Below are 23,048 nucleotides of genomic sequence, written 5' to 3'. Positions count from 1 at the left end.
CGGTCAATGCCAGCATACAGCAGTCACACTTTCTGTATCTCTACCTCCGTCAAAAGCAGCATACAGCAATCACACTATCTGTCTCTCTGCCTCGGTCAAAGCCAGCATACAGCAGTCACACTATCTGTCTCTCTGCCTCAATCAAAGCCAACATACAGAAGTCACATTATCTGTCACTTTGCCTCCGTCAAAACCAGCATGCAGCAGTCACACTATCTGTATCTCTACCACTTTCAAAGCCAGCATACAGCAGTCACACTATCTGTCTCTCGGCCTCGGTCAAAGCCAGCATACAGCAGTCACACTATATGTCTCTCAGCCCCGTTAAAGCCAGCACACAGCAGTCACACTATCTGTATCTCTACCTCTTTCAAAGCCAGCATACAGCAGTCACACTATCTGTCTCTCGGCCTCGGTTAAAACCAGCATAAAGCAGTCACACTATGTGTCTCTCTTCCTCCGTCAAAGCCAGCATACAGCAGTCACACTATCTGTATCTCTACCTCTTTCAAAGCCAGCATACAGCAGTCACACTATCTATCTCTCTTCCTCTGTCAAAACCAGCATACAGCAGTCAAACTATGTGTCTCTCTTCCTCCGTCAAAGCCAGCATACAGCAGTCACACTTTCTGCCTCTCTTCCTCGGTCAAAGCCAGCATACAGCAGTCACACTATCTGTCTCTCTGCCTCCGTCAAAGCCAGCAAACAGCAGTCACACTATCTGTCTCTCTGCCTCGGTCAAAGCCAGCATACAGCAGTTACACTATCTGTCTCTCTGCCTCGGTCAAAACCAGCATACAACAGTCAAGCTATCTGTCTCCCTGCCTCTGTCAAAGCCAGCATACAGCAGTCACACTATCTGCCTCTCTGCCTCGGTCAAAGCCAGAATACAGCAGTCACACTATCTGTCTCCCTGCCTCCATCAATACCAGCATACAGCAGTCACACTTTCTGTCTCTTTGCCTCTGTCAAAGCCAGCATACAGCAGTAACACTTTCTGTCTCTATGTCTCTGTCAAAGCCAGCATACAGCTGTCACACTGTCTGTCTCTGCCTCCGTCAAAGCCAGCATACAGCAGTCACACTTTCTGTCTCCCTGCCTCCGTCAAAGCCAGCATACAGCAGTCACACTATCTGTATCTCTACCTCTTTCAAAACCAGCATACAGCAGTCACACTATCTGTCTCTTTGCCTCTGTCAAAGCCAGCATACAGCAGTCACACTATCTGTATCTCTGCCTCGGTCAAAGCCAGCATACAGAAGTCACACAATCTGTCTCTCTACCTCGGTCAAAGCCAGCATACAGCAGTCACACTATCTGTCTCTCTGCCTCGGTCAAAGCCAGCATACAGCAGTCACACTAGCATACAGCAGTCACACTATCTGTAGCTCTACCTCTTTCAAAGCCAGCATACAGCAGTCACACTATCTGTCTCTCGGCCTCGGTCAAAGCCAGCATACATCAGTCACACTATCTGTCTCTCTTCCTCGGTCAAAGCCAGCATACAGCAGTCACACTATCTGTCTCTCTGCCTCTGTTAAAGCCAGCATACAACAGTCACACTATCTGTCTCTCTCCTCCGTCAAAGCCAGCATACAGCAGTCAAACTTTCTATCTCTCTTCCTCCGTCAAAACCTGAATACAGCAGTCACACTATCTGTCTTCCTGCCTCCGTCAAAGCCAGCATACAGCAGTCACACTATCTGTATCTCTACCTCCGTCAAAAGCAGCATACAGCAATCACACTATCTGTCTCTCTACCTCGGTCAATGCCAGCATACAGCAGTCACACTATCTGTCTCTCTGCCTCGGTCAAAGCCAGCATACAGCAGTCACACTATCTGTCTCTCTGCCTCCGTCAAAGCCAACATACAGAAGTCACACTATCTGTCACTTTGCCTCCGTCAAAACCAGCATGCAGCAGTCACACTATGTAGATCTCTACCACTTTCAAAGCCAGCATACAGCAGTCACACTATCTGTCTCTCGGCCTCGGTCAAAGCCAGCATACAGCAGTCACACTATATGTCTCTCAGCCCCTTTAAAGCCAGCATACAGCAGTCACACTATCTGTATCTCTACCTCTTTCAAAGCCAGCATACAGCAGTCACACTATCTGTCTCTCGGCCTCGGTTAAAACCAGCATACAGCAGTCACACTATGTGTCTCTCTTCCTCCGTCAAAGCCAGCATACAGCAGTCACACTATCTGTATCTCTACCTCTTTCAAAGCCAGCATACAGCAGTCACACTATCTATCTCTCTTACTCTGTCAAAACCAGCATACAGCAGTCAAACTATGTGTCTCTCTTCCTCCGTCAAAGCCAGCATACAGCAGTCACACTTTCTGTCTCTCTTCCTTGGTCAAAGCCAGCATACAGCAGTCACACTATCTGTCTCTCTGCCTCCGTCAAAGCCAGCAAACAGCAGTCACACTATCTGTCTCTCTGCCTCGGTCAAAGCCAGCATACAGCAGTTACACTATCTGTCTCTCTGCCTCGGTCAAAACCAGCATACAACAGTCAAGCTATCTGTCTCCCTGCCTCTGTCAAAGCCAGCATACAGCAGTCACACTATCTGCCTCTCTGCCTCGGTCAAAGCCAGAATACAGCAGTCACTATCTGTCTCCCTGCCTCCATCAATACCAGCATACAGCAGTCACACTTTCTGTCTCTTTGCCTCTGTCAAAGCCAGCATACAGCAGTCACACTTTCTGTCTCTATGTCTCTGTCAATGCCAGCATACAGCTGTCACACTGTCTGTCTCTGCCTCCGTCAAAGCCAGCATACAGCAGTCACACTTTCTGTCTCTCTGTCTTGGTCTAAGCCAACATTCAGCACAGGGGTTGGCAAAATTGTTTTCAGCAACTTGCCCTGCAGGGCGAGTAGCTAAGAATTTTCACTTGCCCAGCTGAAATATGTAATTGCCCTGCAATTTATTCAAAAACTACAATTAATCAGAACTAATATGTTTTATTGTGACTTTCTATTGGTTTTTATATAGAACTGTTAACTCACGAGCTTCAATAAAGCTTATAAACTGTTTTAACACACTTTTCACTTGTTTGTTTTTCATTTTGTCCTCATGGTCACAATCATTATGATTACACTTTAGGAGCATTGGAGAGTCCAAAAGGCATTTTGTTAAACTCAAACAAGCCTCTGTGTGTACAAATGGCAGTTTTCTCTTTGTCATTTTTGTCCATTAAAACTTGCAAATAGCCACTCTTTCAATCTAAAGACGTGATGAATTAAGACGAATTTTTTAGCAGTATTAAAAGACTTTATACCGTACTGTAAAAGATACATTCATGGAAAATACCGGTATCAACACGTAACGGGAACAGGACTTATTTTATCACAGTGTGGAGAAATTAACATCCGGTTAATTTTAAATCGCCGATTAAACGTTTTGTTTGGTAAAGATGTGTTAAAACTTGAAATTTAGATCTTTTCGGCCAGAAATGCCACTACCCTGCAGGACGAGCGCTGCCGGAATATTCACTCGTCCGGAGCCAATTACTACTCGTAATTACGAGCGGGCCAGTGGATTTGTCGAACCCTGCAGCGGTCGCACTATCTGTCTCTCTTCCTCCATCAAAGCCAACATTCAGCAGTCACACTATCTGTCTCTCTTCTTCCATCAAAACCAACATACAGCAGTCACACTATATGTCTCCCTGCCTCTGTCTAAGCCAGCATACAGCAGTCACACTATCTGTCTCTCTGCCTCGGTCAAAGCCAGCATACAGCAGTCACACTATCTGTCTCACTGCCTCGGTCAAAGCCAGCATACAGCAGTCACACTGTCTGTCTCTATGTCTCCGTAAAAGCCAGAATACATGTATACCGCAGTCACACTTGCTGTCTCTCTGACTCGGTCAAAGCCAGCATACAGAATTCACACTACAGTAGAATTGCAATAACTCGAGCTAGCGATTTCTCGAAAACTGGCGATTACTCGAGCATTAAAGGAAGTCCCTAGCATTTTCCTTTAATGTCTATATAAAAATACCCGCGATTATTCAAACATGCGATTTTCGATAACTCGAGGTCGTGTGCCGGTCCCTGAAAGGCATTTCACACCTAATTAACTGGCAATTATTCGAGGACGCTTTCTCGTCAGGTCGGTGCTAAAAATATTCGAGTTGTGAAAACAGCGCAATCAAGCAGACAAAAGACGCTCGATTAGGTGTGAAGTTAGTTGCAGTTTGAGAAACACTGCAAATTGTCATCCTTTGAGAAGCAGATCAAAGCTACACAGTTTTAATGATAATTAAATAATTACCAGCAATCGATAATTATCCCGAAACGTCTTCCGCCATCAGTTCCGGGAAGCTAATGGGTTGCGACAATCTTCAATCCTTGACTTTGCGCAATCCTTGACTTTTTAGCTCACCTGAGCGATAGCTCGGGGTGAGCTATTGTGATCATTCAGCGTCCGGCGTCCGTCCGTCCGTCTGTCTGTCTGTAAACAATTTGTAAACATCTTCTTCTACTAAACCATTGAGCCAATTTCAACTAAATTTCATGTGGAGCATCCCTAGGTCATGGGACAAAAGAATTGATCACATAACCAAGATGGCTGCCATGACCATATATGGTAAAAACCTTAAAAAATCTTCTTGTCAGAAACCGCTCATCAGATTTTCAAACAATTTCACAGGGATGACCTTTGAAGGCTCCCCTGAAAAAGTTGTTCAAAGAAATTTGATTCGTCAAAAAACATGGCCGCAGGAGCTCGTTGAACTTTGCATGTTTATTCGTTTTTGCCTATTTTGTGAAAACATTCATTTGAATGATAATTTAAGAATGCCTACGCGGCCAACAGGGCACACTCTGAACAATATTACTGAAGCAACTGGTCTGTAATTCTAAATCTATAATTATCAGTCCAATGAAACATCATCCTTTTAGTAAAATACAGTGAATCAGTAAAAATATTATCAGAATATAAGATTTTTTGTATATTTTGTATGTTAAATATTGTGTTTATGTTTAATTTTGTTAATTAATATAAATATAAGCAGGACAGGGGAGGTAATACACTACAGGGGAAACAAATGCAATAAGTTTAAATTTATTGTTACAGATTTGCCTCCCTTGTAATATATTTAAATTTTACCAAATGTAAGGCTAACTGCATTTTTGTAATGCATACTACTACTACTACTACTACTACTACTACTACTACTACTGCTACTACTGCTGCTGCTGCTGCTGCAGCTGCTGCTGCTTCTACTACTACTTCTACTACTACTACTACTACTACTACTACTACTACTACTACTACTACTACTACTACTTCTACTGCTACTACTACTTCTACTACTACTACTACTACTACTACTACTACTACTACTGCTCTACTACTACTACTACTACTACTACTACTACTACTACTACTACTACTACTTCTACTACTGCTCTACTACTACTACTACTACTACTACTACTACTACTACTACTTCTACTACTACTACTACTACTACTACTACTACTTCTACTACTACTACTATTTCTTCTGCTACCACCACCACCACCTACTACTACTACTACTCTATTACTACTACTACTACTACTACTACTACTACTACTACTTCTACTACTACTACTACTACTACTACTACTACTATTTCTTCTGCCACCACCACCACCACCACCACTACCACCACCACCACCACCACCATTCACAGTGACAAAAAACGTATTCACACAATGGCTGCTACTACAACTTATAGCCCATATAGGGGGGCATGCATGTTTTACAAACAGCCCTTGTTATTTTGAACTCCACCTTCCCAGAATAGTTTAGTTCCTTTGGGTCTCAGGTGAGCGCCTTAGGGCCCATGGCCCTCTTGTTTAAATAATTATGCTACATGTACAGTGAATATTGATGAGATATTTTTTATTATATATATATATATATATATATATGTTTTATGTGTATGTTGAAATAATTAAATGAATTTACGATCATCTTAATTGTTTTGTTTATTATACTGTAACCTTAAGCGATTTTTACAAAGCCTTTTCTTTCTCTAGCACCGTCTTAAATGTAAATAAAGCGTTTGCGGCCAGAATTTAGCACTATCAACCGAGACAGTGAAAACAAATAATACCATGGATTACTCGAAACCTGCGATTACTCGAGCATAGATGTCGGTCCCGTGCTTCCTCGAGTTATCGCAGTTTTACTGTATATGTATCTCTACCATCGTCAAAGCCAGCATACAGCATTCACACTTTCTGTCTCTCTACCTCCGTCAAAGCCAGCATACAGCAGTCACACTATCTGTCTCTATGTCTCCGTCAAAGCCAGTATACAGCTGTCACACTTTCTGTCTCTCTGCCTCGGTCAAAACCAGCATACGGCAGTCACTCTATCTGTATCTCTACCTCCGTCATAGCCAGCATACAGCAGTCACACTATCTGTCTTCCTTCCTCCATCAAAGCCAGTATACAGCAGTCACACTTTCTGTCTCTCTGCCTCAGTCAAAGCCAGCATACAGCAGTCACACTATCTGTCTCTCTGCCTCCGTCAAAGCCATTGTACAGCAGTCACACTTTCTGTCTCTCTGCCTCGGTCAAAGCCAGCATACAGCAGTCACACTATCTGTATCTCTACCTCTTTCAAAGCCAGCATACAGCAATCACACTATCTGTCTCTCTGCCTCTGTCAAAACCGGCATACAGCAGTCACACTATCTGTCTCTCTGTCTCCGTCAAAGCCAGCATACAGCAGTCACACTATCTGTATCTCTACCTCCGTCAAAGCCAGCATACAGCTGTCACACTTTCTGTCTCTCTGACTCCGTTAAAGCCAGCATACATCAGTCCCACTATCTGTCTCTCTGCCTCCGTCAAAACCAGCATACAGAAGTCACACTATCTGTCTCTCTGTCTTGGTCAAAACCAGCATACAGCAGTCACACTATCTTTCTCTCTGTCTCCGTCAAAGCCAGCATACAGCAGCCACACTATCTGTCTCCCTGCTTCTGTCAAAACCAGCATACAGCAGTCACACTATCTGTCTCTTTGTCTCCATCAAAACCAGCATACAGCAGTCACACTATCTGTCTTTGCCTCCGTCAAAACAAGCATACAGCAGTCACACTATCTGTCTCTCTGTCTTGGTCAAAACCAGCATACAGCAGGCACACTATCTGTCTCTCTGTTTCCGTCAAAGCCAGCATACAGCAGCAACACTATCTGTCTCCCTGCCTTTGTCAAAACCAGCATACAGCAGTCACACTATCTGTCTCTCTGTCTCTGTCAAAGCCAGCACACAGCAGTCACACTGTCTGTCTCTCTGCCTATGTCAAAACCAGCATACAGCAGTCACACTATCTGTCTCCCTGCCTCAGTCAAAGCCAGCAAACAGCAGCCACACTATCTGTCTCTCTGCCTCTGTCTAAACCAGCATACAGCTGTCACACTATCTGTATCTCTACCTCCGTCAAAACCAGCATACAGCAGTCACACTATCTGTCTCTCTACCTCCGTCAAAGCCAGCATACAGCAGTCACACTATCTGTCTCTCTGCCTCCGTCAAAGCCAGCATACAGGAGTCACACTATCTGTCTCTCTGCCTCTGTCAAAACCAGCATGCAGCTGTCACACTATCTGTATTTCTACTTCCGTCAAAGCCAGCATACAGCTGTCATACTATCTGTCTCTCTGCCTCTTTCAAAACCAGCATACAGCTGTCACACTATCTGTCTCTCTGCCTCCGTCAAAGCCAGCATACAGCTGTTGCATTATTTGTCTCTCTGTATTTGTCCTGCTGTCTGGACGAAAATTAGCCATTGTCAATATGGATATTGAATATGAAGGAATCCATGATGTATGGAGACATGTTTTTTTTCACTTAATTCAGATATTTTAATGAAATTTTATGTTTACATACCTTATTTTGATGATTTGCTTGGTATTGAGAAATGGGTGGGACGGGTCAGGGTGACTTTTAGAAAGAGAAATTGTTTCAGAACGGTAGCTTGAGAAAATAATGGGATTTTTTATGAAACATCTCATGTAATTATACCCCCACAAATGAAGTTTAGGGGGGTATATAGGAGTGAACTTGTCTGTCGGTTGGTCAGTTGGTCGGTCGGTCGGTCCATATTAAGTGTCCGCTATCTAATTTAAGTAGTTTTCATCCGATCTTCACATAACTTGGTCAGAAGTTGTATCTACATGATGTCTAGGGCAAGTTCGAACATGGGCCTTGCCAGATCAAAAACTAGGTCACGGGGTCACATAGTGCGTTTTAAACATTCAGCATGTTGTCCGCTCTCTAATTCAAGTAGTTTTCATCCGATCTTCACCAAACTTGGTCAGAAGTTGTATCTAGATGATGTCTAGGCCAAGTTCGAACATGGGCCTTGCCGGGTCAAAAACTAGGTCACGGGGTCACTGAGTGCGTTTTAAACATTAAGCATGTTGTCCGCTCTCTAATTCAAGTAGTTTTCATCCGATCTTCACCAAACTTGGTCAGAAGTTGTATCTACATGATGTCTAGGCCAAGTTCGAACATGGGCCTTGCCGGGTCAAAAACAAGGTCACGGGGTCACTTAGTGCGTTTTAAACATTCAGCATGTTGTCCGCTCTTTAATTCAAGTAGTTTTCATCCGATCTTCACCAAACTTGGTCAGAAGTTGTATCTAGATGATCTTAAGGCCAAGTTCAAACGTGGGCCTTGCCGGGTCAAAAACTAGGTCACGGGGTCACTTAGTGCATTTTTAGCTCATCTATTTTTTGAAAAAAAATTATGAGCTATTGTCATCACCTTGGCGTCGGCGTCGGCGTTGGCGTTGGCGTTGGCGTCGGCGTCCGGTTAAGTTTTGCGTTTAGGTCCACTTTTCTCAGAAAGTATCAATGCTATTGCATTCAAACTTGGTACACTTACTTACTATCATGAGGGGACTAGGCAGGCAAAGTTAGATAACTCTGGCGTGCATTTTGACAGAATTATGTGCCCTTTTTATACTTAAAAAATGGAAAATTTTGGTTAAGTTTTGCGTTTAGTTCCACTTTTCTCAGTAGGTATCAATGCTATTGCATTCAAACTTGGTACACTTACTTACTATCATGAGGGGACTGGGCAGGCAAAGTTAGATAACTCTGGCATGCATTTTGACAGAATTATGTGCCCTTTTTATACTTAGAAAATTGACAATTTTGGTTAAGTTTTGTGTTTAGGTCCATTTTATTCCTTAAGCATCAAAGCTATTGCTTTCATACTTGCAACACTTACTAACTATCATAAGGGGACTGTGCAGGCAAAGTAATGTAACTCTGACTGGCATTTTGACAGAATTATGTGCCCTTTTTATACTTAGAAAATCGAAAATATGATTAAGTTTTGTGTTTAGGTCCACTTTATTCCTACAGTATCAAAGCTATTGCTTTCATACTTGCAAGATTTATGAACTATCATAAGGGGACGGTGCAGGCAAAGTTATGTAACTCTGACTGGCATTTGGACGGAATTATGGGCCCTTTATACTTAGAAAATTGAAAATTTGGTTAAGATTTATGTTTTGGTCACTTTACCCCTAAAGTATCATAGATACTGCTTTCATACTTGGAACACTCACAAACTATCATAAGGGTACAGTAAAAGGACAAGTTGCATAATTCTGGTTGTCATTGTTACGGAATTATGGCCCTTTTTTGACTTAGTAACTTTTAATATATGGTTAAATTTTGTGTTTCGATCCACTCGAAGTATCAAGGCTATTGCTTTCAAACTTCAAATACTTACATGCTATCATGAGGTTACTGTACCTGGCAACTTGAATTTTACTTTGACCTTTGAATGACCTTGACTCTCAAGGTCAAATTATTAAATTTTGCTAAAATTGCCATAACTTCTTTATTTATGATTAGATTTGATTGATACTTTGATGAAACTACTCTTACCTGACATACCACTATAGACTTCACCCAAACCATCCCCCGTGCCCTCCCCCCCCCTCCCCCCCCTCCCCCCCCCCCCAATTTTTTTTATTTATTTTTTTTTTTTTTTTTTTTTAAGATCATCTCACAAATGACCACCACACCCTCACACTATACCCCCACCCCCACCCCCCCCCACCCCACCCCACCCCCCAAATTTTTTTTTTTGATTTTTTTTTTTTTTTTTTTTTTTAAGATCATCTCACAAATTATCACCACACCCTCACACTATACCCCCCCCCCCCCCCCGATTTTTTTTTTTTTTTTTTTTTTTTTTTTTTCGCTTTTTTGGAAGATAATGTAATAAATGTCCACAACCCCACACTATACACCCCTCTTCACTCCACTCCTCCCTCCTTTGTGATTGAAAATGAGAGTCCCTTCACCTTTAAAAAGAAAATAGATGAGCGGTCTGCACCCGCAAGGCGGTGCTCTTGTTTAACATTCAGCATGATGTCCTCTCTCTTATTATGCCCCCCTTCGAAGAAGAGGGGGTATATTGCTTTGCTCATGTCGGTCGGTTGGTCGGTCTATCGGTCGGTCGGTCTGTCGGTCCGTCCACCAGGTGGTTGTCAGATGATAACTCAAGAATGCTTGGGCCTAGGATCATGGAACTTCATAGGTACATTGATCATGACTCGCAGATGACCCCTTTTGATTTTGAGGTCACTAGGTCAAAGGTCAAGGTCACGGTGACCCGAAATAGTAAAATTGTTTCCGGATGATAACTCAAGAACGCATACGCCTAGGATCATGAAACTTCATGGGTAGATTGATCATGACTCGCAGATGACCCGTATTGATTTTGAGGTCACTAGGTCAGAGGTCAAGGTCACGGTGACCCGAAATAGTAAAATGGTTTCCGGATGATAACTCAAGAACGCATACGCCTAGGATCATGAAACTTCATGGGTAGATTGATCATGACTTGCAGATAACCCCTATTGATTTTGAGGTCACTAGGTCAAAGGTCAAGGTCACGGTGACCTGAAATAGTAAAATTGTTTTCGGATGATAACTCAAGAATGCATACGCCTAGGATCATGAAACTTCATAGGTAGATTGATCATGACTAGCAGATGACCCCTATTGATTTTGAGGTCACAAGGTCAAAGGTCACGGTGACCCGAAATAGTAAAATGATTTTCGGATGATAACTCAAGAACGCTTTTGCCTTGGATCATGACACTTCATAGGTACATTGATCGTGACTCGCAGATGACCCCTATTGATTTTCAGGTCACTAGGTCAAAGGTCAAGGTCACAGTGACAAAAAACGTATTCACACAATGGCTGCCACTACAACGGACAGCCCATATGGGGGGCATGCATGTTTTACAAACAGCCCTTGTTCAAGTAGTTTTCATCCGATCTTCACCAAACTTGGTCAGAAGTTTTTTCTAGATGATTTGAAGGCCAAGTTTGAACATGGGCCATGCCAGATCAAAAACTAGGTCACAGGGTCACTTAGTACGTTTTACACATTGAGCATGGTGTCCGCTCTCTATTTCAAGTAGTTTAAATCCGATCTTCACCACAATTGGTCGGAAGTTGTAACTAGATGATTTATAGGTCAAGTTCGAACATGGGCCATGCCGGGTCAAAAACTAGGTCACGGGGTCACTTAGTGTGTTTTAAACCTCACCATGATGTCCGCTCTCTAATTCAAGTAGTTTTTATCCAATCTTCACCAAAATTGGTCACAAGTTTTATCTAAATGATCTCTAGGACAAGTTTGAACATGGGCCATTCCGGGCCTAAAACTAGGTCACGGGGTCACTTAGTGCGTTTTTTAACATTCAGCATGGTGTCCACTCTCTAATTGAAGTAGTTTACATCCGATCTTCATCAAACTTGGTCAGAAGTTTTATGGAGATGATCTTAAGGCCAAGTTAGAACATGGGCCTTTCTGGGTCAAAAACTAGGTCAAGGGGTCACTAAGTGCGTTTTAAAAATTGAGCATGGTGTCCGCTGTTTTTTGTGAAGACAATATGCAAAATATTATGTGTCAATGCGGCATGTGGGGGTATTCGTCACGTCTGTGACAAAGCTCTAGTTACAGTTTATCTAGACCTCAATTTTGGATTTCAAATGGGATAATTGGGATTCGGGTCAAAGTTGCTGTTGGTTAAAAAAGAAGTTGTTTGACACTCAACTACTCAATAATTAATGTATTATTAAATGAAATTTGTAATTGTATGTCTTATACTGAGATCTTGTTTGCTAATATATATGGAGTAAGTGGGGTCAATCTAAGAGTATCTAAAATGCATATTGTATAAGTTTGTAATAAAAAACTAATTGGATCTTTTGATAAAAGTGCAAACCTTGCTTCCTTTTTTTACCCTTTTTGGTGATTGTTTGGTGTGAGGTAAAAGTCAGGCCATGATGGTCATCATTCCTAAAAATATTGTAGAAATGCATTTATTTAAATATTTGTAGAAATTATTGTTTACATAAGTGCAATGTCTTCTGTTTCAGGAATGCATTGCAACGGATCCTTTCTGACGAGGAATCAAATGGACATGTGAAGGGGAAGTAATTGCAAAGTGAGATGCTGTACTTACCCTGCACAGGGTGGCAGCAGTGGGTCACTGCCTTCATCATTGACACTTTACAGGAACTGAGACATTCTGTATAGAAATAGTATTCCCTGAGGATGATTTTTAAAATGCATTACAGCTGAATGTCTTTATAGAGTATGCTATATTACTATGTTATATAATTATGGTATTCAAAAGGTATCACATAGCAGTATATGAAAAAAGCTGATTGGATGCAGACATTTGAAAATAAAGTTTAAATGGCTAATGTGATCACTATACACATTATTAAAGCCTCACCAAACTCTGATAAAACTTAAATAGATCAACTTTTACTCCGAAACCTCTAGAAAAGAAACATTCTAGAAGTTTATTGCACTATTTTAATTTAATGGCAAACAGGGACCGATCTTTGTTTGCAATATTGTGATTTGTATCAACACTTCCTGATATTTAACTGTTAAGAATAAGTGATCTTATTATGAAAACTACTTAACAAAAACCTACAACTACATGCTTACAACGAAATAATTACAACTAATGTAAATTACTTTTTGTGAGTATCATCAAATAGTTAAGTGAGAGATCAATAGAAAGTTTTAGTTTCCTTTAATTGTAAATGACCAATATTTTGTTCTAAATACCCACCCCCTCTCTCAGCCTTTTTAGTACTGGGTTATGATTATTTGAATTCTTATGATGTCTGTTTGCTTTCTTCTGGAAAGAGAATACTTTGCAATATAATCATCTATGTTAGTATGATTGTGAATCTTGATGGAAGAAAGATCCCTATGAATTTTGAGATCCAAGGTCAATGTAACGCATTCACAATTCATCAGTTACGCAATATGACAACTTGGCTTTGTGTTGAGGGGCATTTACTTAGGTGATAGACAGAAATGGTTAATTCTAAAATCAAAGCGGAAGAATAGCCCGAGATGTCTCGGGACATCTTATTTGTTCCAGTATTATAGTCTGTATTGTTTGCACTTATTGCCATAGGTGCATTGTAATTAGTTTTGAAAACGTACGTTTTAAGGGGTATTTTTATATAATAAGTAAATGTTTACTGTTTCTTATAAGCCAGATATGAATTGGAATTTTTGTTTATGACAAGGCTCAGTGTATATATTATAAATAACATAGTATTTAACATACCACATGTATTATATGAAGTTGGAATAAAACATGTATATTATAATAAATACAGCTGCTTCGTACATGTATTCGTTCTTTTAAAATCATTAATTTTGCACAGAAATAAGGGTAATAGACACCTGTATATATTTGTAACTTCATGATGAAAATTGACTGGAACAAAACTTCGTTTATTGATACACTGAATTCACTCCCAAAAATGAAACAGTGGCAGTTGTATATGCCTACAATTATGAATATTTTAGGAAAATATATAAAAACATTATCCATTTTAATGGTAAAAACAAATGAGGATTATAATCAAAGATGTATTATTCTGACTTCAAATAATAAATTGTTAATTTGTATGTAAGAATACAAGAGCAAATTTATATCAAAGCTTCACTAATTATGCCCCCCTTCGAAGAAGAGGGGGTATATTGCTTTGCTCATGTCGGTCAGTCGGTCGGTCCGTCCACCAGGTGGTTGTCAGACGATAACTCAAGAACGCTTAGGCCTTGGATCATGAAACTTCATAGGTACATTGATCATGACTCACAGATGACCCCTATTGATTTTGAGGTCACTAGGTCAAAGGTCAAGGTCACTGTGACCCGAAAAAGGAAAATGGTATCCGGATGATAATTCAAGAACGCTTATGCCTAGGATCATGAAACTTCATAGGTAGATTGATCATGACTAGCAGATGACCCCTATTGATTTTCAGGTCACTAGGTCAAAGGTCAAGGTCACGGTGACCCGAAATAGTAAAATGGTTTCCGGATGATAATTCAAGAACCCTTATGCCTAGGATCATGAAACTTGATAGGTAGATTGATCATGACTAGCAGATGACCCCTATTGATTTTCAGGTCACTAGGTCAAAGGTCAAGGTCACGGTGACCCGAAATAGTAAAATGGTTTCCGGATGATAACTCAAGAACGCTTATGCCTAGGATCATGAAACTTGATAGGTACATTGATCATGACTGGCAGATGACCCCTATTGATTTTCAGGTCACTAGGTTAAAGGTCAAGGTCACAGTGACCCGAAATAGTAAAATGGTTTCCTGATGATAACTCAGGAAAGCTTATGGCTAGGATCATGAAACTTCATAGGTACATTGATCATGACTCGCATATGACCCCTATTGATTTTCAAGTCACTAGGTCAAAGGTCAAGGTCACAGTGACAAAAAACATATTTACAAAATGGCTGTCACTACAACTTAGAGCCCATATGGGGGGCATGCATGTTTTACAAACAGCCCTTGTTTTTAATTTGGTTCAGTAAGTGTCCTTTAAATACATGTTTGTTGTTAAATTATTGATTAATACATCTGGATCATGATTTACTTTTATTTTATGTTATTTATACTTAATTAACACAGCAAAAATGTATTATGTTGTTTATTTAATATTATAAGATGTGGGAACTTTGTCCATTGTTTTATTAAAATGAGTTATATAGACAGAAATCAGATGCAGACATTTGAACTTTATTTTTGAGCCTGTTTTATCTTGTGTGTGTGTGCGTGTGCGTGTGTGTGTTGTAACTTGATACTCAAGCCAATCGTAATGGTGATTGTTAGCCTTCTGATGGTTGTTAATATGGTACATATTATCATTTTGCTGTCATCATGGGGTGTAATTTCTGTATGGTCTAAATTTAAATCTAGCCTGATTAAAGATACAAACTGATCTTACTTTGTTTTGAACTTAACTTTTCATATTATTTTTATAGGCAGTCCATTATAGACGATTTGTTTTAATTCTTCATTCTGTTTTGATGTTGTTTTGCAACACTTTATGAAGTTACCGGTATTAGTTTTAAGATGTTTATTTGCTTTATTGTAAATGCTGCTCACTAAGTGTTACCTTTCAAAACTGCTAACGGACGAGACTGATAAAAGCACGTGTGTGTGGGGGGTCAATATGAAATACTGAAAATATTAATATAAATTTCATCAACTACAATACCATTATTGGCTTAAAAACACAAACCTGTGAAAGTCTCCATCATTTTATGTTAATTCTTGATCGTATTTTAAGCTTAATGACGGAGTATTGATACATTATTTTTCAACCTACTGTGATAGTGTCCGTTATTTCGCCATCAAAACGCATGTTAATCGGATGCCAATTGATTCGTTTCATTCTTGGACCATGACCCGTTCTTCAACTGGCGCTTCTGCTGGCCCACGTAGTTCTGCCAGAGATTATCAATGAGGAGCGCGATCACAATATCGGTAGTGTTTCTGGCGAGCATGCGTAACACGAACACGCCGTCGTCCCGGAGGTATTGGTGCACAAACCGCTTGAACAGCCGCCGCTCCGTCCTCAATGGGAATTTGCCGACGATTGTGCGGTATTTCTTAACGTAACGCAGGTTGGACGGCTTATAAGTGGAGATGTAGAGCCACTTTAGTAGGCTGAACACGGACACAAGTGTGACGAGAGATAACCAAAACCACATGAAGATAAACACTTTCTCGTTGAAGAGGTTGGCAGGGAGCACGCACTGTACCGTGAACGTCTGCACGTTCTGTAGCTGGCGGATTTCGAAGTCGCAGAAGGTGACCGTCGGGAAGCGCGGACTATCGCGCCACGGTCTCTTCGATAGCAGGCTGTTTAATACTTCATAGCCATACATGGTATAGTTCGTAGCCATAAAGGCGTTAAGTACAAAAAACTGTCCAATCACACTCCCAGCATATACAAGTTTAGTAAATAAGTATAACCCAGTTAGAAATGTCCCATTTCGTTTGTTACACAGGCACACAAAGTATCTAGAAATTGCACTAATAGCGTTTATGCAGCTGTTCCGTTTATAAAGCTTCTGTACCTCTAACCATCGGTCGATCTGCGACCCGAGGTTGGAGATCACGTTCTCTCGGTCCTTTGGATCGATTTCGTTGATTTCAGCTACCGATTTCACCAGTCCGGACAGGCTTAGTCCCCCGTACGCATGTAGCAGCACCCAAATTACGTTCGGAAGTTTAAACAGGAACATTTGAATCACTAGTAACAATGGAACCCATTGATAATACGTAATGTGTTTCGCAGAGCGCTCAATTTTGTCTACCGGAAATTCACCTTCGTTGAATGAAACATAATATGTATTCGCGACCCAACAGAGGTTCTCGATGTATTTCTGATACGAACTATCTTTGATGTCCAGTAAGGGTATCAAGCAATGGATTGGATTGCCGACGAACTGTGAGGTGCTGACGACGACGGCGAATATGAGGAGAACGTAGACGGAGTATACGTGACTGAGGCGTGCTGCCGAGTCGTCGATACTGGTTCCCAGCAACTTGTTGAATCCGGGAACCACTTTTACGATGGCAGACCTGCGAATTAATTCACATTTCCGTTGTTCCCATATTGAAACTTATATAGAAATGTATTTAAGAAACAACACGTTCAAAATGCATAACATTTTATGTGCATTTAATCGTTTGTCATCGATAAACATATTTGTTATAACTGAATTTCAAAATAAGTATTAACATACACAGACATACTTACATTTGGTGATCGTAGAATGTATCAATACTAAATAATAGTGTTACTCCATTATAAGCTAAATGAGGGGGATTTTTTAGTAAATAAATATTTACATCGTTTCAATTTATACTGCTTATGCAAATCCGGATTAATAACTTCTTAATACTTATCCGATAATACTTAAAAAGCGTATCGTATTGGTACTTGAGCGTGATTTCACCTTTTATCACGACTAAGTATCATGTTGGCCTATTTCAAATTGAAAAAAAAATATTTATACAGGAGATTGTTCACTTTACGAAATATCTCGACGTTTAAAGTATTTTCTTTATCGTTTTTTGGCAGAATTTGTTTTTATTTCTAAAGAAAAACGTATGGGAAACATTAAGGAAGAAAAAAACAACTACACTTTATAAACACTATTGAACAGCATCCATACTTTTCAGTTCGCTGAGAGTTCAGCACCCATGACATCCGGTTTTCTGAACCAAATCAGGAAACGATCAGAAATTTGTGTGCGTTCACTTTTCTTCTGAAGCGGCATTTTGTTTTTCAAGCTTATGTAAGATTATTTTCGTATTTATCGTTTCGCAATTTGTTATTTGTCTTTACGTGCGCTGGTACACAATTGTCGATTTCAGTCTGATAAATGTTAAAGGGGCCTTTTCACAGATTTTGGCATTTTTTAACTTATTCATTAAATGCTTTATATTGATAAATGTAAACATTGGATCGTAAAAGCTCCAGTAAAAAATCAAGAATAAAATTAAAAAAAGGAAAAGAACATTGCCCGGAGCAGGTTTCGAACCAGTGACCCCTGGAGTCCTGCCAGAGTCCTGAAGTAAAAACGCTTTAGCCTACTGAGCTATTCCGCCGAGTACCCATACTTGGCGTATTTTATACCTTATATAAGCAATCTTCGTAGTTTCACAAAATTTAACGACAAAAACAGAACTCTCCAAATTATTCAATCGTTTCGCGTTGCAACGCTTTATAATTTTTAGGTTTTAAAATCGTCAAAAGATGCATATAATGGCTATATTAGACCATGGTAAATGTTCAGTATTACTGTTTCCTCACAAATATCATAACTAAAACGAAAATTTGCGAATCTGAAACAACTTTTTTCAATTTTGTCAATTTACCAAAGCGTAAAAAGATCCCTTTAACACTGTCTTTCGAAATCCGGATCAACCATTAAATCTTGTACTTTTACGATAGGTTTACACGTTATGTTGTGAATATACACTTGTGAATTCAGCATTAATAGCAACAGAAAGATATCACTTTACCACGCGGTTATTTACTATGGCTAGGGACCGATGTCCAAGTAATGAGACACACTACATTTATATATATATATATGTGTGTCTTGTTCTTTGAACATTGGGTAAAATGCATGTGCGTGAAGTGTCGTCCAAGATTAGTCTGTGCAGTCCGCACAGGCTAATCAGGGACGACACTTTCCGCTTTAATGGTATTTTTCGTTTGAAGGAAGTCCCTTTTTACTGAAAATCTAGTTTGAGCGGAAAGTGCCGTCCCTGATTAGCCTGTGCGGACTGAACAGGCTAATCTGGGACAACACTTTACGCACATGCATTATGCCCAGTTTTCTCAGAACGCGACTCGTATATATAATTCGTACTCAAAGTTTTTAATGCCTCGGTCAGCCCTCAGATCACAGATCAACATTTGTCTCAGTTTATTGTTCAACAATTACATTAAACAGGTGGGGAAATATCAACAGTTTATAACATAACTTCAAATTTCGTTTATATATCAGTTAAATTCACGCTTATTCTCTCTTCAAATACCTTCGTATATTTTAAAATAAGACAAGCACTGTCTGAAGTTGCCGAAGGTACTTTATAGTTTAAATTGAATGGAAAAAAAAGTAAAGAAAGACGAATATCACGCCCACCGGTATTTGAATACGGGTCTTACTTTTTCATATTCTGACGTCCTATGTAACCTCTCGGCCATTAAGTTGTGTATTTAAGACGTCAAAATATTTACAGTCTTTTTATGGGCATTGGTCGTTTATCAAACAGATCAAACTAACTTAAAATTTAATATGAAGAAATTTACAAAGATATTGTTTGCATTCAATATGGCAGTTTTGGAAAACAGCAGTGCGATTACCCGCTTTAGACTATGTAAGTTTTTCCTATGTTGACAGCAATTTTAGAGACAATGACCGAAACAGTATAAATTATTTCACCACGTTGTGTTTCAAACGTTTTCTAATTTTGTTCATTTCCAATTATAATGACACGTATACTAAGAAGTTCACGGATGTGGTATTATTTCTGTCGTTTACACAGCTTTTCTTTATATTTTTAGTATGTTACCAAAATATGACAGAAATGTAGATTTTTATGCTCCCCAAAATTTTTGGTTGGGGGGAGCATATAGTCGCCGCTTCGTCTGTCCGTGCTTGTGTGCGTCCGTCCGTCCGTCCGTGCACAATTTTTGTCTGGGCTATTTCTCAGCAACTAATGACCGGAATTCAATGAAACTTTATTGTAAGCTTCACTACCAAGAGGAGATGTGCATATTATCAGCGGGTTCTGGTCGGATGATTTTTCACATAGTTATGGCCCTTTGAAATTTTCTATAAACTGTACATACAGTGCAATTCTTGTCCCCCCAACTACTTTTCCTTTTATCTGAAAGTATAGTGAAATATTGTGAAAGGGCCGGATACTCAATAATGACGAGGATTTAGAAGTACTGTGTAACATCCTGAGGTTAGCGCTGTCCCGTAATCGAACGCGCTTGCTCCAAGGGTGAGAATTAAACCAGGGTAATTGATGTGAAAGCGCGTTGAGCACCCGACGCGATAAACAACGAAACTGACAATTGACCTAGTACTGATTTCTTCATATTTCAATGAACTCTTAGAGCTTAGTGCGCATAAGCTTACGTATTACTGACTCAATCATTTCGAAAAACAAATTGAGCTCTCTTGAAAAGCCCGGTGACAGAGGTATGTAACCGGTTCATCTATCTTCTCCTACTTGACACTCAAGTACCTCTTCATCGTTCATTACGATATCTCACTCCTACGAAATGTTTGCGACCCCTTTTATTCGAGCACTTTATAGACTGAAAATCAAATTATCTATAACATTTACAGCTAGTCCTAGCCATATCTGTATGCAGTGTTTTTTTATTAATAAATACAAACACGCACGCACTTAAACACTTTTTAAAAATTCAACTTTTGTTATGGAGAGGGTAGATCTCGTGATCGTGTTGTGTGTTATATTTGGATTAAGTTTAACAGAAGGAAGGACAACGGGGTCGAAGGACGCATTTGACAGCGATGTAAGTATCGATACACCATTGATCGCATTGGCATGGTGCTCTCATTTCAATTCCGAAGAACATCTGCTTAACATTTAATTTAACAGTATGTCATTGGCTCGCATCCTCTCTTTCAACAGCTCATGTCATGCAAGCCAGTTGCAATGATCACCTTAACTTGCACAGTTCATGATAGATAAGTGCGTTTGTCTGTGCAAACAGCATACGTAGGCATATTTGATGCAAGCTTGATCTGCAGGGCCACCGCAACGTATACATGCGTTTGATTAATGTTTGGATATTCATCTGGTATATAATAGTACCGTAAAATGTAACACTTTATTCTTCATTACGTTTAGATGATAATATTGTATGGTGCGTTTTAAAACACGTTCATCAATTTACACCTGCTTCAACAAAATTGTCGTATATTAATTGCATTCTTAAAATTCAAAGATGGAACTTACACTGAGATTAGCGTTTGTTTCTAGAGCTATCTGGAGAGATTCGGGTATCTGGACGAGTCTAAAGAAGGACGGCAGCACGACGAGACCTCGAGATCAAACGCCATCAGGTCGGTCCCTTGTGTCGTCACATATAATATAATAGGCAAATTCAACCTTTCATGAAGAAAATGTTACTGAATAAAACTAGAAAATTATACAACTGCTAAAAAAATATAGTTTAAATCGGTTTTCAACATGTCCAACTCCAGTTGTGAAATGCGACTTTTGAGTGTCGCATTATGTGAAATAAATTAATCCGTTCATCGTCAGCAATATGATATGAACTTATAACAACCACTCCTACTTACAAGTTGTATGGTTAAACATCGGTGAGAGTATATGAAAGTTTTTTACAAGACAAAACCTCAATTATATTTCACGCCTGCCATGCAGAGAGTTCCAGGAGATGGCGGGGCTCAAGGTCACAGGGGTCATGAACCAAGAGACCATCGACAAGATGCTGGCCCCTCGCTGCGGTCTTCCTGACGTCATCAGGCCGGTCGACAGGATTCCGCCGTCAGGTGGAGAAAAAAAGTTACAAAGGAACCATCCACTCGCGTTCAACGCTCCTGGTGAGCGCACTTCACCTGTATACCTTATGTAACCGAGCTAGATGAAATACCACAGGAGCTGAACCCGGTACCTACCGGTTCTAAGAAAGAAACTACAGTATCGTTACCATATAGCATTAGCGATTCCTATGCCTATACAATTGCGTATATCATTTAATTCTATATCCAAACTGCGACCGCCAAATTCCATCGTCATTTTACTTTAGTGACTCATCATTGTATGGCCGTCGTTACATTGAGTAGTGATGTGTAAGTGACTTAATATTCAAAGTATTTGTATTTTTAATATATTCTATGTTTTATTCCAAACCAATTTCCCTTCAATAACTTTGTATCATAGAGTTTTTTCTCTGAACAACGTTGTGTATACATTAATAGGAATAATATTGTGATAAAACAGTCAAGGAAAATCTTATATTTCACAATCGAATGCCAACCTGAACAAAATGAATCAATTGTTGAATAAATGTAATCAGAAATCCGCCGTCTTAATTAAGTAGACATCACACATTTGCTTTATCCCCTCTTTTGCATCGTTTACATTAATTAGTTAAAGTTCAGAATTCATGTACCTTTATTCACCCTGTTTGGTAAAAGTACTATTTTGAATAACTTGTAACTCAATCGATACTCTAAACAAGACACAGCAGATTATAATTGACCTTAGTCATAGACTGATTAAGCGCCTATTATTGTAGAATTAGCGGCTATTATTGTAGAATAAGCGGCTATTATTGTAGAATAAGCGGCTATTATTGTAGAATAAGCGGCTATTATTGTAGAATAAGCGGCTATTATTGTAGAATTATGCAGAATAATGACCCATGGCTCGTCTACTTGCGTTTCTTTATTTGCTGCCAGGTTACAAATGGAACAAGAACGCGATCACATACAAACTCGTGGGTTTCTCTAGACAGCTACCTCAAGACAGCCAGAGGTGGGTCACCCAAACATTCGCGGTTTTATTATTAATTGTTTATTTATTTCTATACTTCAATTAAACCCGACATGCATGTGACTATAGATTAAGTTATGTACTATTGGAACAAAAACTTTTCAAGCAACATTCATTCTTACGCAGCGGAGAAATGTAACAAGTAAACATCATCCGTATCACACTCTAAATATTACTTTACTCGGTACAACATTTGATAGCGGGTCAAAAAATTACAGTTTCCGCTAAGAAAATTGGAAGAGAGAAAAGTCGAGATATAAAGCGAATATTAATACGAATTAAACGATAATCGCTTACTTTCTGATATGACTGGAAAGAGAGCGACATTTAAAAATTAAACATAAGTTATACAGGGCATTATACGGCGAAGAATACATGTCTCGACATGGACGTCGCCATACTGATTATCACGTGATAACCCAATCCGAATACTAGTAAGAGATAGCATCGATGCTCAAAGACATTTTATAATAATAATGCTTTATTTGTTGTAGTTGTCTATCGAATCACATGTTTTAGTAATTTAATTGTTAATTGAATTGAGTATAAACAGCTAT

General features: G+C 39.6%; 4 protein-coding genes across 4 annotated transcripts in view; 3 read left to right on the top strand and 1 right to left on the bottom strand.

The window, feature by feature from the left end:
• The window catches only part of LOC127865211 (transducin beta-like protein 2), a 59,425-nt gene extending 46,831 nt beyond the window's left edge, over positions 1-12,594 (top strand). Inside the window, exon 10 of the mRNA XM_052405207.1 lies at positions 12,441-12,594. Within this exon, the coding sequence (XP_052261167.1) occupies positions 12,441-12,501 (61 nt within the window). The 3' untranslated portion in view covers positions 12,502-12,594. The remainder of the gene's footprint in view (positions 1-12,440) is intronic.
• LOC127865197 (eukaryotic translation initiation factor 4H-like) overlaps positions 1-15,341 on the top strand; it is a 394,459-nt gene extending 379,118 nt beyond the window's left edge. The window contains exon 11 of the transcript XR_008042517.1: positions 14,533-15,341. The gene's annotated coding sequence lies outside the window, so the exon portion shown is untranslated. The remainder of the gene's footprint in view (positions 1-14,532) is intronic.
• A 235-nt stretch (positions 15,342-15,576) lies between these two features.
• Positions 15,577-17,623, bottom strand: LOC127843240 (innexin unc-9-like). Its single transcript, XM_052373134.1, has 2 exons — positions 17,589-17,623; positions 15,577-16,992 (listed from the first exon to the last, which is right to left on the bottom strand). The coding sequence occupies exons 1-2, from the start codon at positions 17,621-17,623 to the stop codon at positions 15,768-15,770; spliced, it is 1,260 nt and encodes a 419-aa protein (XP_052229094.1). The 3' UTR covers positions 15,577-15,767.
• Positions 17,624-20,276: 2,653 nt separating this feature from the next.
• The window catches only part of LOC127865192 (matrilysin-like), a 9,489-nt gene continuing 6,717 nt past the window's right edge, over positions 20,277-23,048 (top strand). The window contains exons 1-4 of the mRNA XM_052405169.1: positions 20,277-20,479; positions 20,950-21,032; positions 21,358-21,536; positions 22,398-22,473. Coding sequence (XP_052261129.1) covers positions 20,381-20,479; positions 20,950-21,032; positions 21,358-21,536; positions 22,398-22,473 — 437 coding nt within the window. The 5' untranslated portion in view covers positions 20,277-20,380. The remainder of the gene's footprint in view (positions 20,480-20,949; positions 21,033-21,357; positions 21,537-22,397; positions 22,474-23,048) is intronic.

This window comes from Dreissena polymorpha, chromosome 1, assembly GCF_020536995.1.
Source record: "Dreissena polymorpha isolate Duluth1 chromosome 1, UMN_Dpol_1.0, whole genome shotgun sequence".
NCBI classification, from domain to species: Eukaryota; Metazoa; Mollusca; class Bivalvia; order Myida; family Dreissenidae; genus Dreissena; species Dreissena polymorpha.
Note: the sequence above shows the minus strand (reverse complement) of the source record. Positions and strands in the feature narration are given on the sequence as shown.